At 50.4% G+C, this 20,544-nt stretch overlaps 1 protein-coding gene, 1 long non-coding RNA gene and 1 other non-coding gene across 7 annotated transcripts; all 3 read right to left on the minus strand.

Annotated features, from left to right (window-relative positions):
* Positions 1–642: 642 nt before the first annotated feature.
* LOC118719686 lies at positions 643–4,005 on the minus strand. Of its 5 annotated transcripts, none has more exons than XR_006741759.1 (4): positions 3,867–4,005; positions 3,125–3,268; positions 1,496–2,469; positions 643–993 (listed from the first exon to the last, which is right to left on the minus strand). It is a non-coding gene; the product is annotated as an uncharacterized LOC118719686 (long non-coding RNA). The 5 variants fall into 5 exon arrangements; XR_006741762.1 differs by having other exon boundaries at positions 3,631–4,005; XR_006741761.1 differs by having other exon boundaries at positions 1,496–1,641; positions 2,410–2,469; positions 3,125–4,004.
* Positions 1,268–1,391, minus strand: LOC118719692. The gene has a single exon (XR_004988241.1). It is a non-coding gene; the product is annotated as a small nucleolar RNA SNORA54 (small nucleolar RNA).
* Positions 4,006–9,957: 5,952 nt separating the features above from the next.
* Positions 9,958–19,331, minus strand: NIPA2 (NIPA magnesium transporter 2). Its single transcript, XM_036439396.2, has 6 exons — positions 19,139–19,331; positions 17,463–17,686; positions 16,072–16,128; positions 14,741–14,831; positions 13,297–13,457; positions 9,958–10,835 (listed from the first exon to the last, which is right to left on the minus strand). The coding sequence occupies exons 2-6, from the start codon at positions 17,599–17,601 to the stop codon at positions 10,204–10,206; spliced, it is 1,080 nt and encodes a 359-aa protein (XP_036295289.1). The 5' UTR covers positions 17,602–17,686; positions 19,139–19,331; the 3' UTR covers positions 9,958–10,203.
* Between the last annotated feature and the right edge of the window lie 1,213 nt (positions 19,332–20,544).

The following is a 20,544-nucleotide window of genomic DNA, read 5'->3' on the forward strand; positions in this document are numbered from 1 at the left end:
TGAAAAGTGCGCCTCTCACGGGAAGGGGGTGTCGGCGGGCTCTCTGGCCGCCTGCCGAGGGCATTCCTGTGACAACGGGCCACATGGCCATCCCGTCAGAGGACTGGAGCGCAGACAGGAATCAGAGTGAAACCCCGAAGGGGATGGCTTTGCAGGAGAAGGCCCTGGTTTATAGGAAATCGCCCCTGCTATTTGGGAGAAAACATTTGGGGGATCACAGTGTATAACATGGGTAATTTCAGATTGCGTGAAGAGAGGTCTCTGTGCTATACTTGTCACTTTACTCTAGTTTTGCTTTGGGACGGTTTAAAAAAAAAAAAATTTGAAAAACGCAATTCAAACTGTGTCCACAAGACGGCGACATAACATCCCAAAAGTGGTGTTAGCAGGTATATCGATTAATAAGGGGGATTTTTTTCCACATAGATGCTGTTATTAGTAATGAATTAAAACTTCCCCAAATGCTTTTTTTTTTTTTTTCATTAAACAACATTTTTAGGCGTTAAAATATCTATGATATTAACACCTTCAGAAAATAAAACATGAAGCTCTTTTGTTTTTTTACTTTATTTTATTGATTTTTTTAGAGAGGAAAAGATAGGATACAGAGTTGGAAACATCGATGAAAGAGAATCAGCAGTCAGCAGCCTGTTGCACAGCCCCTACTGGGTATTTGGCTGAAACCCAAGTATGTGCCCTTGACTGGAATCAAACCTGGGATCTTTCCTCCTGCCACTGCCACCTCACCTGACAGGCCGTCCCCACCCGAAGCCCTGCAAGCTGACACAGCCGCCAGTGTGTTTCTTTGTGAAAGAAAAACAACATATTTTTATTGATTTCAGCGACGGGGATACACATCCACGGTGAGAATCGGCTGCCTTCTGCTCCTCCGCACCAGGGATGGAGGTCCTGCGGGTGGGGTGGCATTGGCCGCATCGGATCAGCTCTGAGTAGGTGCCCAGCTCAGTCGGGAATTCAGCTGCCCCAGCAAGGCTGTCGGTGGGGGGGAAAAAAAGGCAATTATAAAACAATTACGTATTTATTGATTTGGGAGGAAGAGAAACAGCAATGACGAGAATCATGGATCAGCTGCTTCCTGCATGTTCCCTACTGGATGGGGATGGAGCCTGCAACCAGGGCATGTATCCTGACCAAGAAAGGAACTGGGACCATCTGGTTCATAGGCTGATGCTCAAACCACTGAACCACAGCGCACAGGGCTGCACTATTTTTTTTATTCTGCCCTCTCCGCCCCCCCCCCCCCCATGGTTGTCTCCAAGACCTGAAACTGACGGCCACCATCAGCCAGTCAGTGTCTGGCCGTGGGGCTGCTGTCGCACTGGAATGGAACCCGTCAGCCACAGCACGGCCACAGGTCACGAACAGCGCTGGGCAGGACTGTGTGTGAAAGGTGCCCTCCCTTCTCTACAGCAGCTAAAACTAAATAAACATTTGTGAGATTTTCAGAAAAAAATAGATATTTAAGATTTTAAACCTTTTCCAGTTCCAGTTCCATTAAGCGTCCCTTTGTCCTCAATGGCTGATGAGGTCAAGGCCTGGCAGGGAGTTGTTGTAAAGGACTCGCTGTCCCTGGGTCAGGGAGATAAGTGAACTGAGCGACACAGGCGGGTCCAGGTCACCCTGTGGGAGGAGAGCAGACCCCCTGTGAGACACTTCGCACTGCAGCTGCATCGTAGCGAGGCCCCCCTGGTCCTGTCCTCCCGCTCCGGCTCCTGATCGGCTTCTAGCGAACAAGCAGGATGATATCCTTGAGCTTCTGCACCTTCCCGCCTTGGCCATGACAGCTTCTGTACCCTCAGAGGTGCTGCCTTAAAAAGCCCGTTAAACACACAGCGAGATGGTGTGTGGGCCGCAATGGCTCAGGACCTCTTTGTCTAGGCGGGTAGAGGTGACACTGGTCATCTTTAAATGTAGACAGATGTGGACAGACAGCGGTGGTGACAGCCAGAAGGGGAGGCGGGGGTTGGGGCGTCGTACCAGTGCCAACAGCAGCAGGAACAACGGGGATGATGCCTATGTTTGCCGCCTACAGTGCCAAGGACAGAGCCCACCTGCTTAACAATCATCTTCTAAGCTGTTCCTGGGAGAGCTGGAGGCACAGGAGGGGGAGCAGTGAGGAGGGAAGACTTACAGGAGTGAGACACGTCAGTTCCAGGAAAATTACATGAACTCAGACCCCCAGCAGCCACACCAAATGCAGAGACGGGCCATCTCCTTGGGAGACAGATGCCAGGTGGATGGGACCCATCACGGGCTGCTTCCCAGAGTCAGACGAAGGTGGAGGAGAGGGATGGGGGGACGAGAGAGCGGGAGGCACTGCCCGGACCTCCCCAACTTCTGCAGGATGTGGAGCCTCCCGCCACCTGGACACCCGACCCCGGGGCTCACCATGATGAGGACGAGCTCCTGAGGCAGGGCAGAGCCTGGTCCAGCGCCTCGATGACGGGGCTGCAACACAGCAGAAGCCGAGTCAGCGATGGGGAAGCCGCGGACAATGTGACACCATCCTGCTCGGAGGAGTTCAGACTCCAAGTGGCCAGAACCTAGGAGGCCGCTCTCCTGAACCCGAGCGAAAAAAGCACAAAGGAAGACCCTGGTCCGAGGCCCCAGGGCGAGCGAGAGCAGGATGGTGCTTGGGACCCACACTTCCCGGAGGCTGTCGTGGCCTCTTCCGGCTCACACACTAAGGACACCAAGAAAAGGAGGAACCCCAGGTGGCCGGTGTGGCTCAGTGTTTGAGCATCCACCTAGGAACCAGGATGTCACGGTTCCATTCCCAGTCAGGGCACCTATCCGGGTTGTGGGCTCCATCCCCACTGGTGGGCGTGCAGGAGGCAGCCGATCCAGGATTCTCGAGAGCATCAGTGAAGCATCTCTCTCTCTCTCTCTCTCTCTCTCTCTCTCCCCCTTCTCTCTGAAATCAGTAAGAGTATTTTGGGGGTCAGAATCCAGGTGCTGCAGAACTTGATTGATGACATGGGGTGGGCCATGAGATAAGAAAAAGGCGGGAAACTGCTGGGCCAGCCCAGGACAAGTTCAGCTCTCACCTGCGAGAGAAGTTTCCTCATTACACCGGGAACCAGATCGCCGGCCCGGCAGACACCATGTCCTGTTGTTCAACAGGAGGGTCTTCAGTCTCCTCAGCAGGGGGAAGCCGTCCAGTTTCCAGATTTCATTCTCAGAAAACCAAGGACATCCAGCTGGTCTAAGGTGGCACACAGATTCTCGATGACAGGGATTTTATATCCTGTGACAGAGGAAAGCCCACGGGAGGAATGACAGGAATGAAAGGCACGAGGCCCATCAGAACTTCCCTGTCATTTCTCTCCAAGCTGGTATTCATTCATACATTCAGCAAGTGTTTACCTAGGCCCGGCCGGTGCTGCTCAATGGTTGAGCATCCACCTGTTAACCAGGAGGTCACGGCTCGAATCCCGGTCAGGGCACAGGCCCGGGTTGTGGGCTCGATCAGCAGTGTGGAGGCAGCCAATTCATGATTCTCTCTCAATATTGCCCGCTTTCTCTCTCTTTTTCTTTCTCCCCACCCCCTCCCTAAAAAAAGCAAAGCACAAGCAGGTGCCCTGTCCACACTCTGCCGCCATCGCGCACCGTGTTTCCTGAGAACCAGCCGCTCGCTCGGTGCTGCAGTCACGGCCTCCGAGTCAGGACCGGACACGGGCCCACGGGTCCCGGCCGGGAGTGACCCCAGTCCGGTCCCCAAGCCGCCGGCCGGGCCAGGAGCCCGCGGGATGGTCCCTCCGCCCCGCCGGCCAGACGCGCCCGGGACCGCCCGGCGCAGCTCGCCCACCGCGGGGCCCCCGAGGCCGCCCGCTGCCCGCGCTAACCAAGCAGGCCCGGCTCGCGGCCCCGCACGGCGCTGTGCACCGCGCCGCCCGCTCCATCCGCTCCGCCGTCCGCTCTGCCATCCCGCCGCGGCCGGGCCTCCCGCCACACAGTCCCCTCTGCGGCCCAGACACACTTCCCGGCGTGCCCCGCGCTCACCCAGACGCTCCTCCAGTCTTGTCCCGCCTCCCGAACTGCCGCACTTCCGGTCGTACATCACCACGAAAGCCTGACGCACTTCCCAGCGTGCGTCGCGACGGACGCAAGACGCACCTTCTGGCACTCTACGTGGCGACGCTGCCACACTTCCCGGCGTGCGTCGCGACCGACGCATGACGCACTTCCCAGAATGCAGAGCGACCGAAGCAAGACACACCTCCCGGCATGCACAGCGGCTGCGCGGCCACACTTCCCGGCGTTCTTAGCGCCGTGCGTGTGACGCACTTCCGGGCGTTCACCGGGTCCGCTGGAACTACATTTCCCAGCTTGCGTTGCGACTGTCGCTAAGCAACGTTTATTGCTGAGGCCAGCTTAAAGAGCCCGCTGCTGGGCGTCCAGGCCAGAGCAAAGGAGGAGTCCGGCTCCTATTCTCTTGCGGTTTGGAGACCCAGGGCCACTTGGCTACGTTCTCCCATTCTGCTTGGATTCAAGGGGGCATCTGTGGAGCCTATAGGGTCCTAAATTCCAGACATTAGTATCTGCCAGTTCAAGAAAGTGTTAAAAGCGCTCCGGTCTTTAAAAGGTTCCTGGAGGGGAACCGGGAGAGGCGAAGACTCCATGCAAAGTGCGCCTCTCACGGGAAGGGGGTGTCGGCGGGTTCTCTGGCCGCCTGCCGAGGGCATTTCTGGGACAACCGGCAACATTGCGATCCCGATCCGGTCAGAGGACTGGAAAGCAGACACGCATCAGAGTGAACCCCCGATGCTGATTGTTGTACAGGTCAAGGCCCTGGTTTACAGGAAATCGCCCATGCTATTTGGGAGGAAAAAAATAAAAACGTTTGCGGGGTTACAGGGGTAATTTCAGATTGCTCGTGCTATGCTTGTACTTTTGCTTTGGGATGGCTGGGGGAGAAAAAAAAATAAAAAGTTTGAGCGGTGCAATACCAGATGTGTCCACAAGGCGGCGACATAACATCCCAAAAGCGGTGTGAGCAGGTATATCGATTAATAACGGGGATTTTCCACCCCATTGATGCAGTTATTAATGTTGAACTAAAACTCCATGGAAATGCTCCTTTTTAAAAAAAATTTCTTTAAATGATTTTTCACAGAGAGGAAAGGAGAGAGATAGACAGTTGGAAACATCAATGAGAGTCATTGACCAGCTGCCTCTTGCACACCCCCTACCGTGGATGTGCGCGCAACCAAGGTACATGCCCTTGACCGGAATCGAACCAGGGACGCTTCAGTCCGCAGGCCGACGCTCTATCCACTGAGAAAAAATCAATTTCGGCAAATGCTCCTTATTTTTGGCATTAAACTGGACGTTTTGAGGCGTTTAAATATCTATGATGTTAACGCCTTCAGAAAATATGACATGAAGTTTTGAAGAAAGTTATTCGAAATAGCATCTCTTTCAAATCGCATATATATCCATCCAATTATGTGCACTTGCCGTTATGCTTACCAGGATTTAAGAAAGTCTATTTTTTATTTTTTTAAAAATATATCTTATTGATTTTTTACAGGGAGGAAGGGAGAGGGATAGAAAGCTAGGAACATGGTTGAGAGAGAAACATGGACCAGCTGCCTCCTGCACACCCACCGCTGGGGATGTGCACACAACCAATGTACATACCCTTAATCGGAATCGGACCAGGGACCCATCAGTCCGCAGGCCCAGGCTCTTGCCACTGAACCAAACCGGATGCGGCAAATTTTTTTTTTTTTTTAATACGTTATGGATCTCCGAGGGAAAAGGAGATAGAGAAAGAGAGAAACAGCAAAGAGAAAACCTTCCATGGGCTGCCTCCCGCACGCCCACTCTGGGGATGGAGCCCACAGCCTGGCATGTGCCATGCCCGGGAACCGAACTGCACGACCTCCCGCTTCATAGCTGGAAGCTCAACCACAGAGCCACACCGGCCTGAGGGCATCGGTGGTGCTAACGGTCTCCTCTGCACTCAAAGCTCCAAAGAACAGAGACAAACAGAACATTTGCTTGAGACTCGGAGGTGAACTTACCAGGCACTGCAAGCTGCGGGTCCTTCGGGAGGAACTCTGCTGTCCAACCCTCAACCCCAGCCTGCGACCCTGCAGCCACGGTCAGGCGGCCCCAGGACAGGGCCCTCCCGAGAGAGACACCAATTCCTCTGGCTCCTCAAGTGCCTCCTTCCAGGCCTCCTACCGCTGCCACCTCCCTGACAGGCCTGCCCGGCCCGCAGCCCCGCAAGCTGGCACAGCCGCCACCGCGTTTCTCTCTGAGAGAAAACAACCCCTTTTCATCGCTTTCAGCGACGGGGATCCACATCCACGGCGAGAATCGGCTGCCTCCTGCACCTCCACACCAGGCGTGGCGGCCCCAAACCGCCATGGATTCGGGAATAGGATCTGAGACCTTCCGATAAACAGTCCGAAGCTCAACCACTGAGCCACACTGCAGGGGCGCAGCCAGGTGCAATCGCTGTGCCCGGGAGAGAAAGACTGCTTGGCTGCGGGCTGTTAACTCTGTTAACTCAGGGTTCCCACCGCATTAACTTAGCGCTCCCACTGCATTTGCATGGGTCTCATCAACCCCTGAGGAGGGGGTTCCCCTTAGCTCCCCATCTCTTGGGGTTCGGAGGTCAGGGGCGCCTCGGCTCGGTCCCCGGTTCTGGTTGCCTTCCGGGGGGCGTCTCTGCAGCCTGGAGGGTCCCCGATTCCAGACATTAGGATCAGCCGCTTCAGCAAAGCGTTAAAGGGCTCCAGTCTGTGACAGGTTCCAAGAGGGGGACCGGGAGAGGCGAAGACTCCACGCAAAGTGCGCCTCTCACGGGAAGGGGGTGTCGGCGGGGTCTCTGGCCGCCTGCCGAGGGCATTCTTGTGACAACGGGCCACATGGCCATCCCGTCAGAGGACTGGAGGGCAGACACGAATCAGCCGAAACACCCGATGCGGAAGTTTGTGCACGAGAAGGCCCTGGTTTATAGGACCTCGCCTCTGCTATTTGGGAGGAAAAAATTAAAACGTTTGCGGGTTCACAGGGTATCTATCACACGGGTAATGTCAGATTGCTCGTGAACAGAGGTCTCTGTGCTATACTTGTCACTTTACTGTACTCTTGCTTTGGGATGGCTTAAAAAAAAAAAAAGAAAAAAAAAAAAAAGTTTAAGCGGTGCATTACCAGATGTGTCCACAAGACGGCGACATAACATCCCAAAAGCGGTGTTAGCAGGTATATCGATTAATAACGGAGATTTTATCCCCCCATAGATACAGTTATTAATGATGGACATAACTCCCAGGAAATGCTTCTTTTATGGCATTAAACACGACGTTTTTAGGCGTTAAAATGACTATGATGGTAACGCCTTCAAAATATGACATGAAAAAATGAAGATTATTTATTCTAAAGAGCATAAGTATCAAATTGCATATATATCCACATAAGTGCACATGCCATTTTGCTTACCGGGCTTTAAGGAAAAAAATGTTTTTCTTCAATATGTTATGTATCTCAGAGGAGAAGGGAGAGGGAGAGAGAGAGAGACGGAGACATACGAAAGATTAGAGAAAACCATCCATTGGCTGCTACATGCAAACCCCACTCTGGGGATGGAGCCCACAACCTGGCTTGTGCCCTGACCGGGAATGGAACCGCACGACCTCCCGCTTCATAGATGGAAGCTCAACCACAGAACCACACCGGCCGGAGGGCATTGGTGGTGTTAACGGTCTGCACTCAAAGCTCCAAAGAACAGAGACAAAAAGAACATCTGCTTGAGACTCGGAGGTGAACTTACCTGGCACTGGAAGCTGCGGGTCCTTCGGGAGGGACTCTGCTGTCCAACCCTCACCCCCAGCCTGCAACCCTGCAGCCATGGTCAGGCGGCCCCAGGACAGGGACCTCCCCAGAGAGATACCACTTCCTCTGCCTCCTCAATGCCTCCTCCCAGGCCTCCTGCCGCTGACACCTCCCTGACAGGCCTGCCCCGCCTGCAGCCCCCAAGCTGCCACAGCAGCTAGCGCGTCTCTCTCTGAGAGAAAATTACCCATTTCCATTGGTTTCAGCGACGGGGACACACATCCACGGCGAGAATCGGCTGCCTTCTGCATCTTCACACTAGGCGTGGAGGACCCAACACGGGCATCAAACCAGAAATCAGATCTGAGACCTTTCGATGTACAGTCCGAAGCTCAACCACTGAGCCACACTGCAGGGGCGCAGCCAGGTGAAATCGCTGTGCCCGGGAAAGACTGTCACACTGCATTTGCCTGGGTTTGATCCACCCCTGCAGAGGGGGGTCGACCTAGCTCCCCATGTCTTGGGGCTCGAAGTTCCGGGGCACCTTGGCTCCGTCCCTTGTACTGGTTGCCTTCCGGGGGGCGTCTCTGCAGCCTGGAAGATCCCCGATTACAGACATTATTATCTGCTGCTTCAATAAAGTGTTAAAGCGCTCCAGTCTGTGACAGGTTCCAGGAGGGGGACCGTGAGAGGGGAAGACTCCATGCAAAGTGCGCCTCTCACGGGAAGGGGTTGGCAGCGGGGTCTCTGGCTGCCTGCCGAGGGCATTCCTGGGACAATGGGCCACATTGAACTCATGTCAGAGAACTAGACAGCAAAAAAGCATCAGCATGAACATGTGGATGCTGATGGTTGTGCAGGAGTAGGACCTGGTTTATAGGAAATTGCCCATGAAGTTTTGGGGAGAAAAATAAAAAATAATGGGGGTTCACAGGGTTTCTCACGTGTAATTGCAGATTGCTCATGAAGAGACATATATCTCTGAGCTACACTAGTAACTTCTCTGTAGTTTTGCTTTGGGATAGCTAAAAATTAAAAATTTAAACTACACAATTCCAGGTATGTCCACAAGGCGGCGACAAAAGATCACAAAACTGGTTTTTCCAGCTATAGCAGTTATTAATGTGGATTTCCCCAATAGATGGACTTAGTAGTAATGAACTAAATCTTCCCGCAAATGCTCTTTTAATTTGGCAGTAGATTCGATATTATTAGGAGTTAAAACACCTACGATGTTATCGCATTCAGAAACTTTGACATGAAGTTTTGAAGCTTGTTGTTAATAAAACAAAATAGCATACATATCCAAAGGCATATATATCAACATATGTGTGCTTGCCATTTTGCTTAATGGGCTTTAAGAGAAGCTCCGTGTATGTTTGTGATTTTATTTTATTTTTTATTTATTTCTTAATATTTTTTATTGATTTTGTACAGATAGGAAGGGAGAGAGAAAGAAAGCTAGAAACATCAATGAGTCATCGATCAGCTGCCTCTTGCACAGCCCCCACTGGGGATATGCCCGCAACCAAGGTACATGCCCTTGACCGGAATCGAACCCGGGTCCCTTCAGTCCCCAAGCCGACGCTCTATCCATTCAGCCAAACCGGTCTCCGCGTATGTTTGTGATTTTAATATGTTATGGATCTCAGAGGGGAAAAGAGAGACATACCAAAGATTATATATAGAGAACCATCCATTGGCTGCTTGGTGCAAGCCCACAACCTGGCTTGTGCCCTGAACGGGAGTGGCAGGCACAGCAGAGTTGGGATGCGTGACAGCGTTTGAGGATAATCCAAGGATAAGATCTTTGTTCTTTTTTATTTTTTTAACTGTTTTTATTGATTTCAGAGAGGGAGAGGGAGAGATAGAAACATCAATGATGAAAGCAAATCACAAATCGGCTGCCTAATGCACACCAGGGACCAGGGATTGAACCCGCAATTCAGGCATGTGCCCTGACTGGGAATCTAACCGGTGACCCACACCAGCCGGGCTTTGTTCTTTAAAAATAAAAATGACCTAGGAAGGGCAGGGACAGATTAAGGTGGGGATGACATATGTATCCACTTCAGACTTTCATCCACAATGGAAAAAAAAAAAAAAAAGCATTTTCACAGACTTAAAACTATCATTAGTGCACTCAGATTTTGGTGAAAAATTTTAATACCGCTACGATAATACAAAGTTAACAAAAATTGGCCAGGTAATGAGGTTATTTTTGTGAGCTACCATCATTTAAATATAAGAAAAGTAATTTCTTGGTCCAAATTAAGTAAGACCTTAAAAAAGATTGTCTCTAGAGAACATTGTTTGAAAACACTGCTTTTTTTCGACACATTCTGATTCTAAAGTTCACTTTATAACAATTATCAACTTTTGAATTTTTGTTTCTTAAAAAGCTGTCAGATTTCCATTTCTTCGGGAGACATTCTCCCCAGTGTGCTGCTCAATCCCACAGGTTACACTTTCTTCGTTACTTAGAACTTCGTACATATTAGTGAGATTGCCGTTCATCGCTCTTTCATCTTTTCGGAAGGACACGGGAAGGCTTGCTAGACTAAAGCTGACATCTTTGAAGGCGTGCAACAGAAATATCCCCACAATGATAGTGCAGAAGCCACTCAAGGTGCCGATGATGTCGTCCACTGGCATGTCCTGCCACTCCTTAAAGAGAATCGCCGAGCAGGTGAGCACGGAGGTGGTGAAGAAGACATAGTAGATGGGAGTGACGAGGGAAGTGTTGAATATGTCCAGAGCCCTGTTCAGGTAGTTGATCTGTGTGCTCACACACACCAGGAGGCTCAGGAGCAGGGCCCATGCCAGGGGGTGCTGCAGGACAGGCTGGCCAGCAAACAGCTCCTTGATCGCGATGCCCAGGCCCTTCACGCAGGAGACGGAAAACGCTCCGATCACAGAGCAGATGGTGATGTACACGAGAATGTTCGTCTGTCCGTGGCGGGGTCCCACCACGAAGATGAGTATCAGGGACACAATGACCACAAGGGTTGCGAAGACCACAAAACCTGGAGGAGGCAGAGACAAATCTTTAACAATTTTTGTTTTTTAGACAGGAAGGGAGAGGGACAGAAACATCAAGGACAGAGAAACGTCAGCAATCAGCTGCCTGAACTGGGAATTGAACCCATGACTTCCTGGTTCATATGTCAACACTCAACTGCTGAGGCACACCAGCAGGGCAACACAAGTTATATTTCATCAAATATTTAAACATTAAAGGGAAACTGAGAAGCAGAAAATACAATAAATATTAACTTCAAAGGAAGGCGAGGGTTGGCCCTACAATAAAAAAAGCTTCTTCTGCCCTAACTGGTTTGCCTCAGTGGAGAGCGTTGGCCTGTGAACTGAAGGGTCCCAGGTTTGATTCTGGCCAAGGACACAGGCCTAGGTTGCAGGCTCAATCACCAACAGGGGGCGTGCAAGAGGCAGCCGGTCCATGATTCCCTCTCATCATGGATGTTTCTCTCTCCTGCTCCCTCTCCCTTCCTCTCTGAAACCCATAAAAATACATTAAAAAAAATTTAAAAAATACCAGCTTCTGCTGCTGCCCTGGCAACAGCACTCACCACACTTCAGTCATAGGATTGAACAGATTCCACCAACTCTGACCCGGGAGCACCTGGCAGCCCTATGGCACTTGCTAAAGTACCCTGGGAAAGTAGTTTCAAACTGACAAGTCGTCACTCCTGGGCCTGAGGTCTTCCTGACTTCCTCTCTGCCGTGCCGGAGGCAGCCAGGACGGAGCAGGTGTCTCCAGCCTGCCGTCCTCTGTGCTCAGCCTCCCCCAGAACTCACCTCCTCACTTCACCTTCAACACAGCCTTCCCAGCTCAGCTCCTTCCAGGCCTCTCCCACCTACCTAAGCATGGTTTCAGTTCCTTTGTCAGGCTTTGCACTTTCACCACCTCATCCCGCCTTCACTCTCAAGCCTGACGTCCCACTCTGCTGTAAATACCCTCTGTTCCCACCCCGCAGCTCACACACTCCTGCCCCATGGGTTTCTTTCAAGGTCTGATTTTAATCTTACTTTGAAAAAGTAGTTATCTAGTTGTTGTTCATTCTCTCTTAGCACCAGAACCTCTACCTATTCCCTCACCAAAAGGAAATATTTATTTTGTTTGTATGGCTCGTGCAAAATAAATATTTTGGTGTGCTACAAAAACAAAGACAAAATATAACAAATCACCAAGTACCCAGCACAATGGCTAAAAACTGACCCACATGTACGGAAATTTAAGACAGTGAGGGCCCAATAGGATACCTTAACAGGCTACCCAAGTCTAATGACTGATTCCATATAAAACAAAGATAAAGGATCAGCTGTGTCTGGATGGTTGGCAAGCAAGTGAAGAGACAAGGTAGACGAGAGACAACTGGATATGCGTGCAGATTCAAAAAGGCCATGTCTTCTGTGCCTCTGCGCCTCCTGCAAAAGTGGTTTCACCGGAAGGAGGGGCAAACCCAGGGTTCAGGGAACAAGATGTCCAGGGAAAAAGCAGAAATGACTGGGAGCCCAGATGCTGAAATGAAGGAAACTAGGCTGACCCCTCAACAGCAATGATGTGAGGCCAGCAGCCCTGGGAGAGGTCCCCAAGAGCCTTAACGGCAAGGAGAACTCAGTGTCTGCGATTCACGACAGAGAATCAAACCCCTGACTGAGCATTCTGGATGGATGCACTCATTTTCACAGAAAACTAAGCAGCCGAGATCACTATCTGCTCAGGTAAAACTTAAACAAGAAAGTAAAAGTCACGCCAGAGGGAATGGTTGCTAGAGGGGAGGTGAAGGGAAGCGGTAAGTCTGCGAGTGACGGTTACTCAACTCAGTGTGTACACCACACCCTAAGGCGTGCCTATGCATGTCAGATCACGCTATCATGCTCATAAAACTAAGCTAATGTTGTATACATACTCCACTTAAATATGAAAACAAAGAAAAAGTAATCGATGTGCCAAAACATATCGTTATAACATATATGTCTAACCCGAGAATAACAATTATGTACTGAAAAACGTAAACAGATCACTTAAGCAAAACCAGAAAGATTCAACAAGAGATGTCGCAGATAATGCCTGCAATCGAGGAAGTAACCGGCCATACAAAACAATCTGCCTCTTTGTATACATGTAACTTTTCCTTTAAATCCTAACCCAAGTACACTTTTTTGATTTATTTAGTTAGAGTGGAAGGGAGGGCGGAGGTGAAGGCAGGGGAGAGGGGAGAAAGAGACACTGATGTGAGAGGCACATCAATTGGTTGCTTCCCACAGACGCCCTAACCCGGGCCAAAGACTGATCCTGCAACCCAGGTATGTGCTATCAACCGGGAATTAAACCCTGGAGCCCTCAATGTGCGGGCTGAGGCTCTAACCATTGAACCAGCAGCCAAGGCTTAAAGTTTGGATTAAAATTTAAAAAATAAAGAGTGAAAAGGCAGTAAGATTCATGAAGCTTTTGTTTTTTCTGACCTGGATCCCCGAGCTTGTGTGACATCTCGTTTAAAGTCTCGATCTCCTCTTCCTTTGGCGCGTGAATAACCATTACTGTGGAGCCCAGAATGCTCAGCAAGCACCCAATCTTCCCGTGAAGATTCAGCCTTTCATTGAGGAAGTAGGAAGAAAGAATGGCACTAACATTGGGGGAGGGAGGAAAGTGTATAAGATTAGAATAATGGGATACTTTTCTCATCTTTAAATATCAACACGATTCTGAATAATGGAAATCGAACTGAAACATGGTGAGTTTATAAATATTCTGGCTTCCGGTAAAGGTCTAGAAAATGTCTCCAACCATAAAATTGAAGCTTCTAGGGAAACACCTGCTTCACCACACACTACACCGGTAGAGCAACCATTTTAGGCTGCTGCGGGAAATCAATATGAAGCTTACAGTAAATGGAGCTAGGTAAGAATTTATATTCTACTCAAGAATCTATGTTCAAGCCAATGCTTAATATTTACTGAACTTTAATTTGTCCTTAAACATGGAAGCAGACTTCTTAGATGTTCATTTAATTCTATATAACTTGCCTGTTGTCAACTTTAAATACTTTATAGCTAGTTTTATCAAAATACAATATAAACATAACACTGGTGACATATACACAAACATAAGGATCAAAGACATATACGATATCTTTATATACAGTATATGCACCTACACACAAACACAACCTTGTGGGCGGTAGGGGGAGAAGGATACAAATCCCTGTCAATCAGCTTTGGGAACAGTAGCCAGAATCCAGGCTTCCATGTGGGTGAGCTGGTCGACGAGTCTGGGACTGCTCGGTCCAGGCAAGCACCTGGCCAGTCTCAGACGCACCTTTACTGCCCTATCAACTGTTGGGAGCTGCCCTGAAAACAGGGGACTTTTTTCCTCGGAGCTGCCCTGAAAGCAGGGGTCTCTTGGTGGACACAGCTCTGTTAGGACAAAAGTCATAGCTCTCATGAGAACGTGCTGTTCAGCTTGTTTTGCAGCTTGTTAATGTAAAAATACTACTGACATTTTTAAAGAACAACATATACTGTTTAACCTGCTGCTTGCGTATAGATTAGGAAACAATTCTCTGCTTACGTGCAGAAACAAAGATGTGGTGCTGGGTAAATACTTAGCACTCACCCACCACTTGTGCACATGGGTCAGAAGATAACCATAGTGACAAGTGCAGCTTGGAATTTTAACAAGTTCAAAGCACAGTAAAACTAGTGCTGGCTCTGAACACACAGAGACAAAGCAGGAAAGCATTTGCCACACAAATGGACAGCTTCCTATCCACAGAATATAACCTTTTAAAGCAGATTACGACTGCTATTTAGTAGTTCTCAAGGGTTATGTGTAAATCACACGGACATCACTGAGTACATCCCAGTGTAACACACTAACTGCTGTTCTCCCGTGCAGCAGTGTCCTTACCTGACGAGGACGCTGAGCGCTCCCAGCGGAGTCACGAGGGTGGCTGGGGCAAAGGCGTATGCGGCAAAGTTGGCCACCTCACCGGCTCCCACTTGGAGATAAACAACAACGAAAAACTCTCAGACAGGAACACAGCTACTCAACATGGAGAACTTGCATTTGCTTACATGCACATCTGCATACACTAAGCGTGAGGTGACAGTGTTCCTCATGTCATTCCCACCGGCTCTTACCAGCGACTGGGTTGCAAGCTGGATCCCTGGCCCATGTGGGGTGCGTGAGGAAGGCAACCAATCAATGTCTCTCTCTCATGGCAATGTTTCTCTTTCTCTCCCCTCACTCTTACTCTCTCTAAAGAAAAATGGGAAAAATATGCTTGGGTGAGGATTAACAAAAATTAAAAAATTTAATAAATTAAATTAAAAAATAAAATAGATAAAACCAATAAAAACATATCCTTTGCCGAGACCGGTTTGGCTCAGTGGATAGAGCGTCGGCTTGGGGACTGAAGGGACCCGGGTTCGGTTCCGGTTGGGGGCATGTGCCTTGGTTGCAGGCATATCCCCGGTGGGGGGTGTGCAGGAGGCAGCTGATCGATGACTCTCTCTCATCGATGTTTCTAACTCTCTCTCTCTCTCCCTCCCTTCCTCTCTGTGCAAAGTCAATAAAATATATTTAAAAAAACAAAACAAAAAAAACCCATATCCTTTGCTGAGTCTTACAAAATCTATTTATAAAAGCCCAAGCAACCATATGGCGAAACAACCGGAATGACTGGTTGCTAAAATTAAAATGCACACTGACCACCAGGGGGCAGACAACGCAGGCCATGCTCATGGTTGGTGAGCACAGCAGTCTCTCCCGCCTCTGTGGCAGCACTAAGGAGCAAGGAGCGAGGGGTCCTGCACTGGGAGAGGGCGCAGACTGGGCTGAGGGACACCTATCCAGTGGAGGAATTTTTTGCCACGGGACAATAGTATAAATATGTATGTATCTATTTTTTAAATTATCTTTATTGATTTCAGAGAAGAAGGGAGAGAGAGAAAAAGAGATAGAAACATCAATATAAGAGACAGTGATCTGCTGCCTCCTACTTGCCTCACACTAGAGATTGAGCCCACAACCTGGAATATGTCCTTGATGGGAATCAAACCCGAGACCCTTCAGTCTGAAAGTTGATGCTCTATCCACTGAGCAGAACCAGCTAGTGCTAAATATATATTTTAAATAGGACTTGACATTTTAAACTTTGCAAGTAATAATAAACTGTAACTGAATCTGCAAACATTTAGTATACAACTGCATTTCCTTGAAAAAGTCTCTATACATACTTGAGAGCAGTCCAGCCCACCACAGCCACTCTTTAAGATATGCATGGCCACCTTGACCTGTGGATGAAACGACATTTCACGTTTTGGAAAATTATCAGATGACCACAAACTTATAACAAATATGTAATGAAAGACTTTAGAATCTCATGTTAAGTACTACTACTTTAAATAAAAGTTCAATCATCTATAAAGGGATATCTTAGATAACATATTTAAGATTATACAATAAAAGAGGATGGGAGGGTCATCAATATCTTTAAAATTTTTAGGTCAAGTGAAAGGATTAAATCAATCTTATACTTCCTTGTGAACATGCAGTTTCAGTAAACAAAGTGAGCCAGTAAAAAGTAGCACAACTTCTAAAAGGTTAGTCTTCCAGCAGACAAGTCATTTAGGAATGGTCACCCCACATCTGGGCGGTGACCTCCAAAGAGGTTCCTTACTGCCCAGACATGAAAAGACCAAGCACGGCTCAGTCCGAGCTGCCACTGCGCTCTTCCTGCCTTTTCACCTGACTTTGACCCCAACCAAAGCAACACAATCAGCAAGCGGCAGGTCAGCCACCGCCACCAGGAAACATGCAAACAAGGCCCTGACAGTGTCTCCTCCAGGGCTAATGCTCGCCTGGGACTGACCAAGAGTGAGGGGCCACCTGCTCAAGCAGCACAGGCCAGTTCTGTCTCCTCTGCCCACGAAAGGGCAGCAGACACTCAGTGTCAGCTGCCTGCGAGGGGCCAGCCATGGAAATGGCACAGGAAACAGGGAGGTGGTATTTTACTGCCAAAGAGGGTCATCTGAGGTCAGAAACGGATTCAGAGCTGCCTCAGAGGCTGAAGGCAGAACATGACCAGATGTCATACAAACCTGGCAACTGTCACGAGTGACCAGGCCAGAGTGGGCTCCCATCACACCAGGGTCCCCCAGGGTCTCCTGTAAGCAGGAACTGGGCAGACAACCGACCCCGCCTTCAGAAGTTCAATGATGGAGGACTCTTCATCCAAGGGACACCCTCTCATGGGGAACAAAGCCCACGGGGAAAACCCAGCTTCCCCTGTCTCAGAGGAAAGCCCCCGCCTTCCACAGGATTCTCCAGGTCAGAGCCGATGCCTGCTCTACAGACACCACAAGGTTTAGGGAAAGGGCCAAGTGCTCAATGGCCACTGGTCCCTAATCCGATTGGTAAAAACCACAGGAGATATTTTCTCCCTTACTTTACTGTTTAGAAAACTGGCGTTTGATTCTCCATAAGCATTTACTACTCTTGCAGCTGGCGGTGTTGACAACACTCCCGAGGGAGGAAGAGGCGGGCTCTGCAGGCCCAGCCCTGAGCACACCACACAGCGCCCCGCAGAGGGCCGGGGGGAGCAGGGACACACACACACAGGACCTGCCTGCTCTCATGGATCCTTTGCGGGCCAGTCGCAGAAGGCCTTTCTTCTTTAAAATGAAGCTCCCTCCAATGAAGATGCTGGAGCTCATAGCCAGCCCCAGGCCGATGCAGAAGTCATACTTCCCCCGCCCCGGGCTCATGGCGTTTGCTGTGGAGGAGCTGCCGAGTCACATGGATCTCAGGGCTGCAATGCTGGTGCCGCAGGCGAGGATACGGTTTCCAAACCTGCAGGAGGCAACACGAGATCCTCACGTGATGATCAGGAGCACATTCCAGACCCACCCGGAGCCCACTTCCCTCAGAGGACACCCTGCTGTTCACCATGATCGAAGCGATGCGCTCGAGGCTGAGAAGATGGCACCGTAATAGAAACCAGTAGAGACCCAAAGCATGATATTTGTGCAAAAGTAGGCCCTCCTTCCCCCGGCTGCCCGAGCCAGCTTCCCTCCAGCTGCCGAACTCATGGGACCAGAGAACAGAGTGGAGGTACCGGTAGGGGACTAGGGGGTGCTAGGATGGACAAGGGACCAAAGTTACAAACTCCCAGTTATGAGATAAGTCAGTCCTAGGGGAATGATGTACAGCATAGGAACTATATTTAACAATGCTGTACTGTACATTAGTAAGTGGCTAAGAGAGTGGACCTTAAAAAAACATCTAAATTTATTTTATGAACTCTGAGCCTGACCTAAATCTCCAAACTTAATGGGGCAAGTTAGCTATAAATTAAGATTTTAAACTCACGTACAGGTTTACTATGCTCTCTCCTAAGAAAAGATAAAATAAAATAAAAAAGGCAGAAGCAGTAGAGGTGACTGCACTCTCATTGCATCGCAGGTAATACATACCCTTTATTGCCATTTGAACTTTTAAAACCTGGCAGACTGGCTCTGGCCAGGAAAGAAGAAAGCACAAAACTAGGGGGGAAAAAGTAACCAGTTCTTAAGAATAAAAAATCAAGTTTCTCGGGGGGGGGGGGGGGGATCAATCAAAGGACTCATGCATGCATGTAAGCATAACCAATGGGCACAGACAACAGGGGGTGAGGGCATGAGTGTGTGTGTGTGTGTGTGTTTTAGGGGGTGGGGGGGTAAAGGGGGAATAAAGACACATATGTAATACCTAAATCAATAAAGAAATTTTTAAAAATCTGGTTCCTCGCCTCCATGACACAAATCTTTAGTCTCTCATTTTTCCTCTTACTCCTAAAAAAAAAAAAAGATTACCTGGGCACATGGCATGTAGAGAGAGAATTTCGAGAGGGAAACAGAAATAAAAGCAGCTTTGTATCAGACGAACTGACAAAGCGAGCGAAGAGGCTAAACAGACAAACTAAAAACTCGGCGTTTCTCAGTTCCGTGCGGAGCAGGAAGGGTATCCGGTGACTTTTTAACCGACTCCGGCGACACCAACAGCCGGTGCCTCCGGCCGTGTCTCCGCAGCACTGAGGACCACCAGCCACCACCCCCCGCCCGGCACGGCGCCCCGGCCCCGGGGGAAGTCCTCGCGGCCGGTTCGAGGAAACACCCGCTTCCCCCACAACAGGCCGGCGCGGATCCCCGGGCAGCGGGCCCGCCCGCACCGTCTCAGAGGCGGCCTAACCCCGCGGGCAACCCGGCGCCGGCTTCCCCTCCTGGCCCCGCCGATCACACCCTCAAGCAGGCCGAGAGGACCGACCTGCCCAGCGATCGCGCGGCCAGCGCCTCCGTCGCCGTCCGGTGCGAGGTGCGAGCATCCGAGGCTGCGGCCGGGCGCGCCGTCTCCTCCATGGGGAGCCCCGAGGGCGGGGAGCCCGCGACAAACTCCGGCCCGGAAAACCGGACCAGAGACCGCGCAAAGCGGAAGAGCAGAGCCCGGGCGCGGACGAATGACGCAGGGGCAGCGCCCGCGCAGACTCAGTGCAGCCCGGCGAAAGTCCCGCCCACGCCGCGGACCGCAGTGTCGACTTCCGGTTTCTTTACCAAGCCATGATTGGCGGGCTTGGGGGGAAGGGGCGGGACGAGGGGGAGAAGTTTGGAAGGAAATATTTTATAAAATAATGTTCGCCTACCAAGTGATCAAATTCAAAGTACTGTGTGCCGCTTACAATGCCAACGACAACGCTCGGTCAGTGTGTGTGTGAAACTACAGTTTTTGTTTAATTTTTATTGATTTTTTTACAGAGAAGGGAGAGATAGCCAGAAACACCGATCTGCCGCCTTCTGCACACCCCACACTGGGGATGAGCCCACAGCAAAGGTACTTGCCCTTGACCGGAACCGAACCAGCGATCCCTTAGTCCGAAGGCCGATGTTCTATCCACTGAGCAACACCGGTTTAGGCTGAAACTACACTTGGAAGGACCCCTCACGGAAGCTGTCACTCAGCGGGCCAGGGGCGGGGCTATAGTGGGACCAGGAAAGACGAGAGTATTTGGGAACGCGGAGAGGCGGGACCAAGTGTGGGGCGGGGCTACGAGCTGATACCGGATATTTGGGGGTGGCAGACAATGATGAGGCTGGGTGAGTGAAGGGGGCGGGAATGTGTTTGTGTACCCGATAACGCCGAGGCTGAACCTGGGCCATGGGCGGGACCAAGCGCTGGGGGCGGGACTAGACCAGATCCAACAGGGATAGGCTGGACCAGGACTGTGGGCGGGGCGTGTTTGGGAAAGCAGAAGGGCTGGACCAATTGCTGGGGGGCAGGGTTGATGGGATACTGCAGGGAGGCCAGAGGGTCCGTGTTGGTTGGGGAATAGAGGTGAGGCCAAGTGCTTGGGGCTGGGTGGGGCTCAGGTTAGGGCTTATTGTTCCTCATGAGGGACTTCCTTTAAACACAGGATATCAGGACACTCATGGGCACTAACCACACAGCTGCCCCTCTGGAGGGTGTGGAGGAAATGGGGGATCTTGTCATAAACCTGCTCTTCAAGGAAAACGTCTCCCCCTACTTGGCATGTCCCCTGAGGCACGTGGTTGCCTTCTACTGCCCGGGCTTATTAGGAAAGTGGACTCAAGGACAGTGAGCACTTTTCCCATGAAGCATCTCCACTCAAGTGCTACCACCCCACCACGCACACTTCCAGATAAACTGAAAGTATTAAA

The sequence above is a fragment of the Pipistrellus kuhlii genome, unplaced genomic scaffold (assembly GCF_014108245.1).
Source record: "Pipistrellus kuhlii isolate mPipKuh1 unplaced genomic scaffold, mPipKuh1.p scaffold_m20_p_151, whole genome shotgun sequence".
In the NCBI taxonomy this organism is placed as follows: Eukaryota; Metazoa; Chordata; class Mammalia; order Chiroptera; family Vespertilionidae; genus Pipistrellus; species Pipistrellus kuhlii.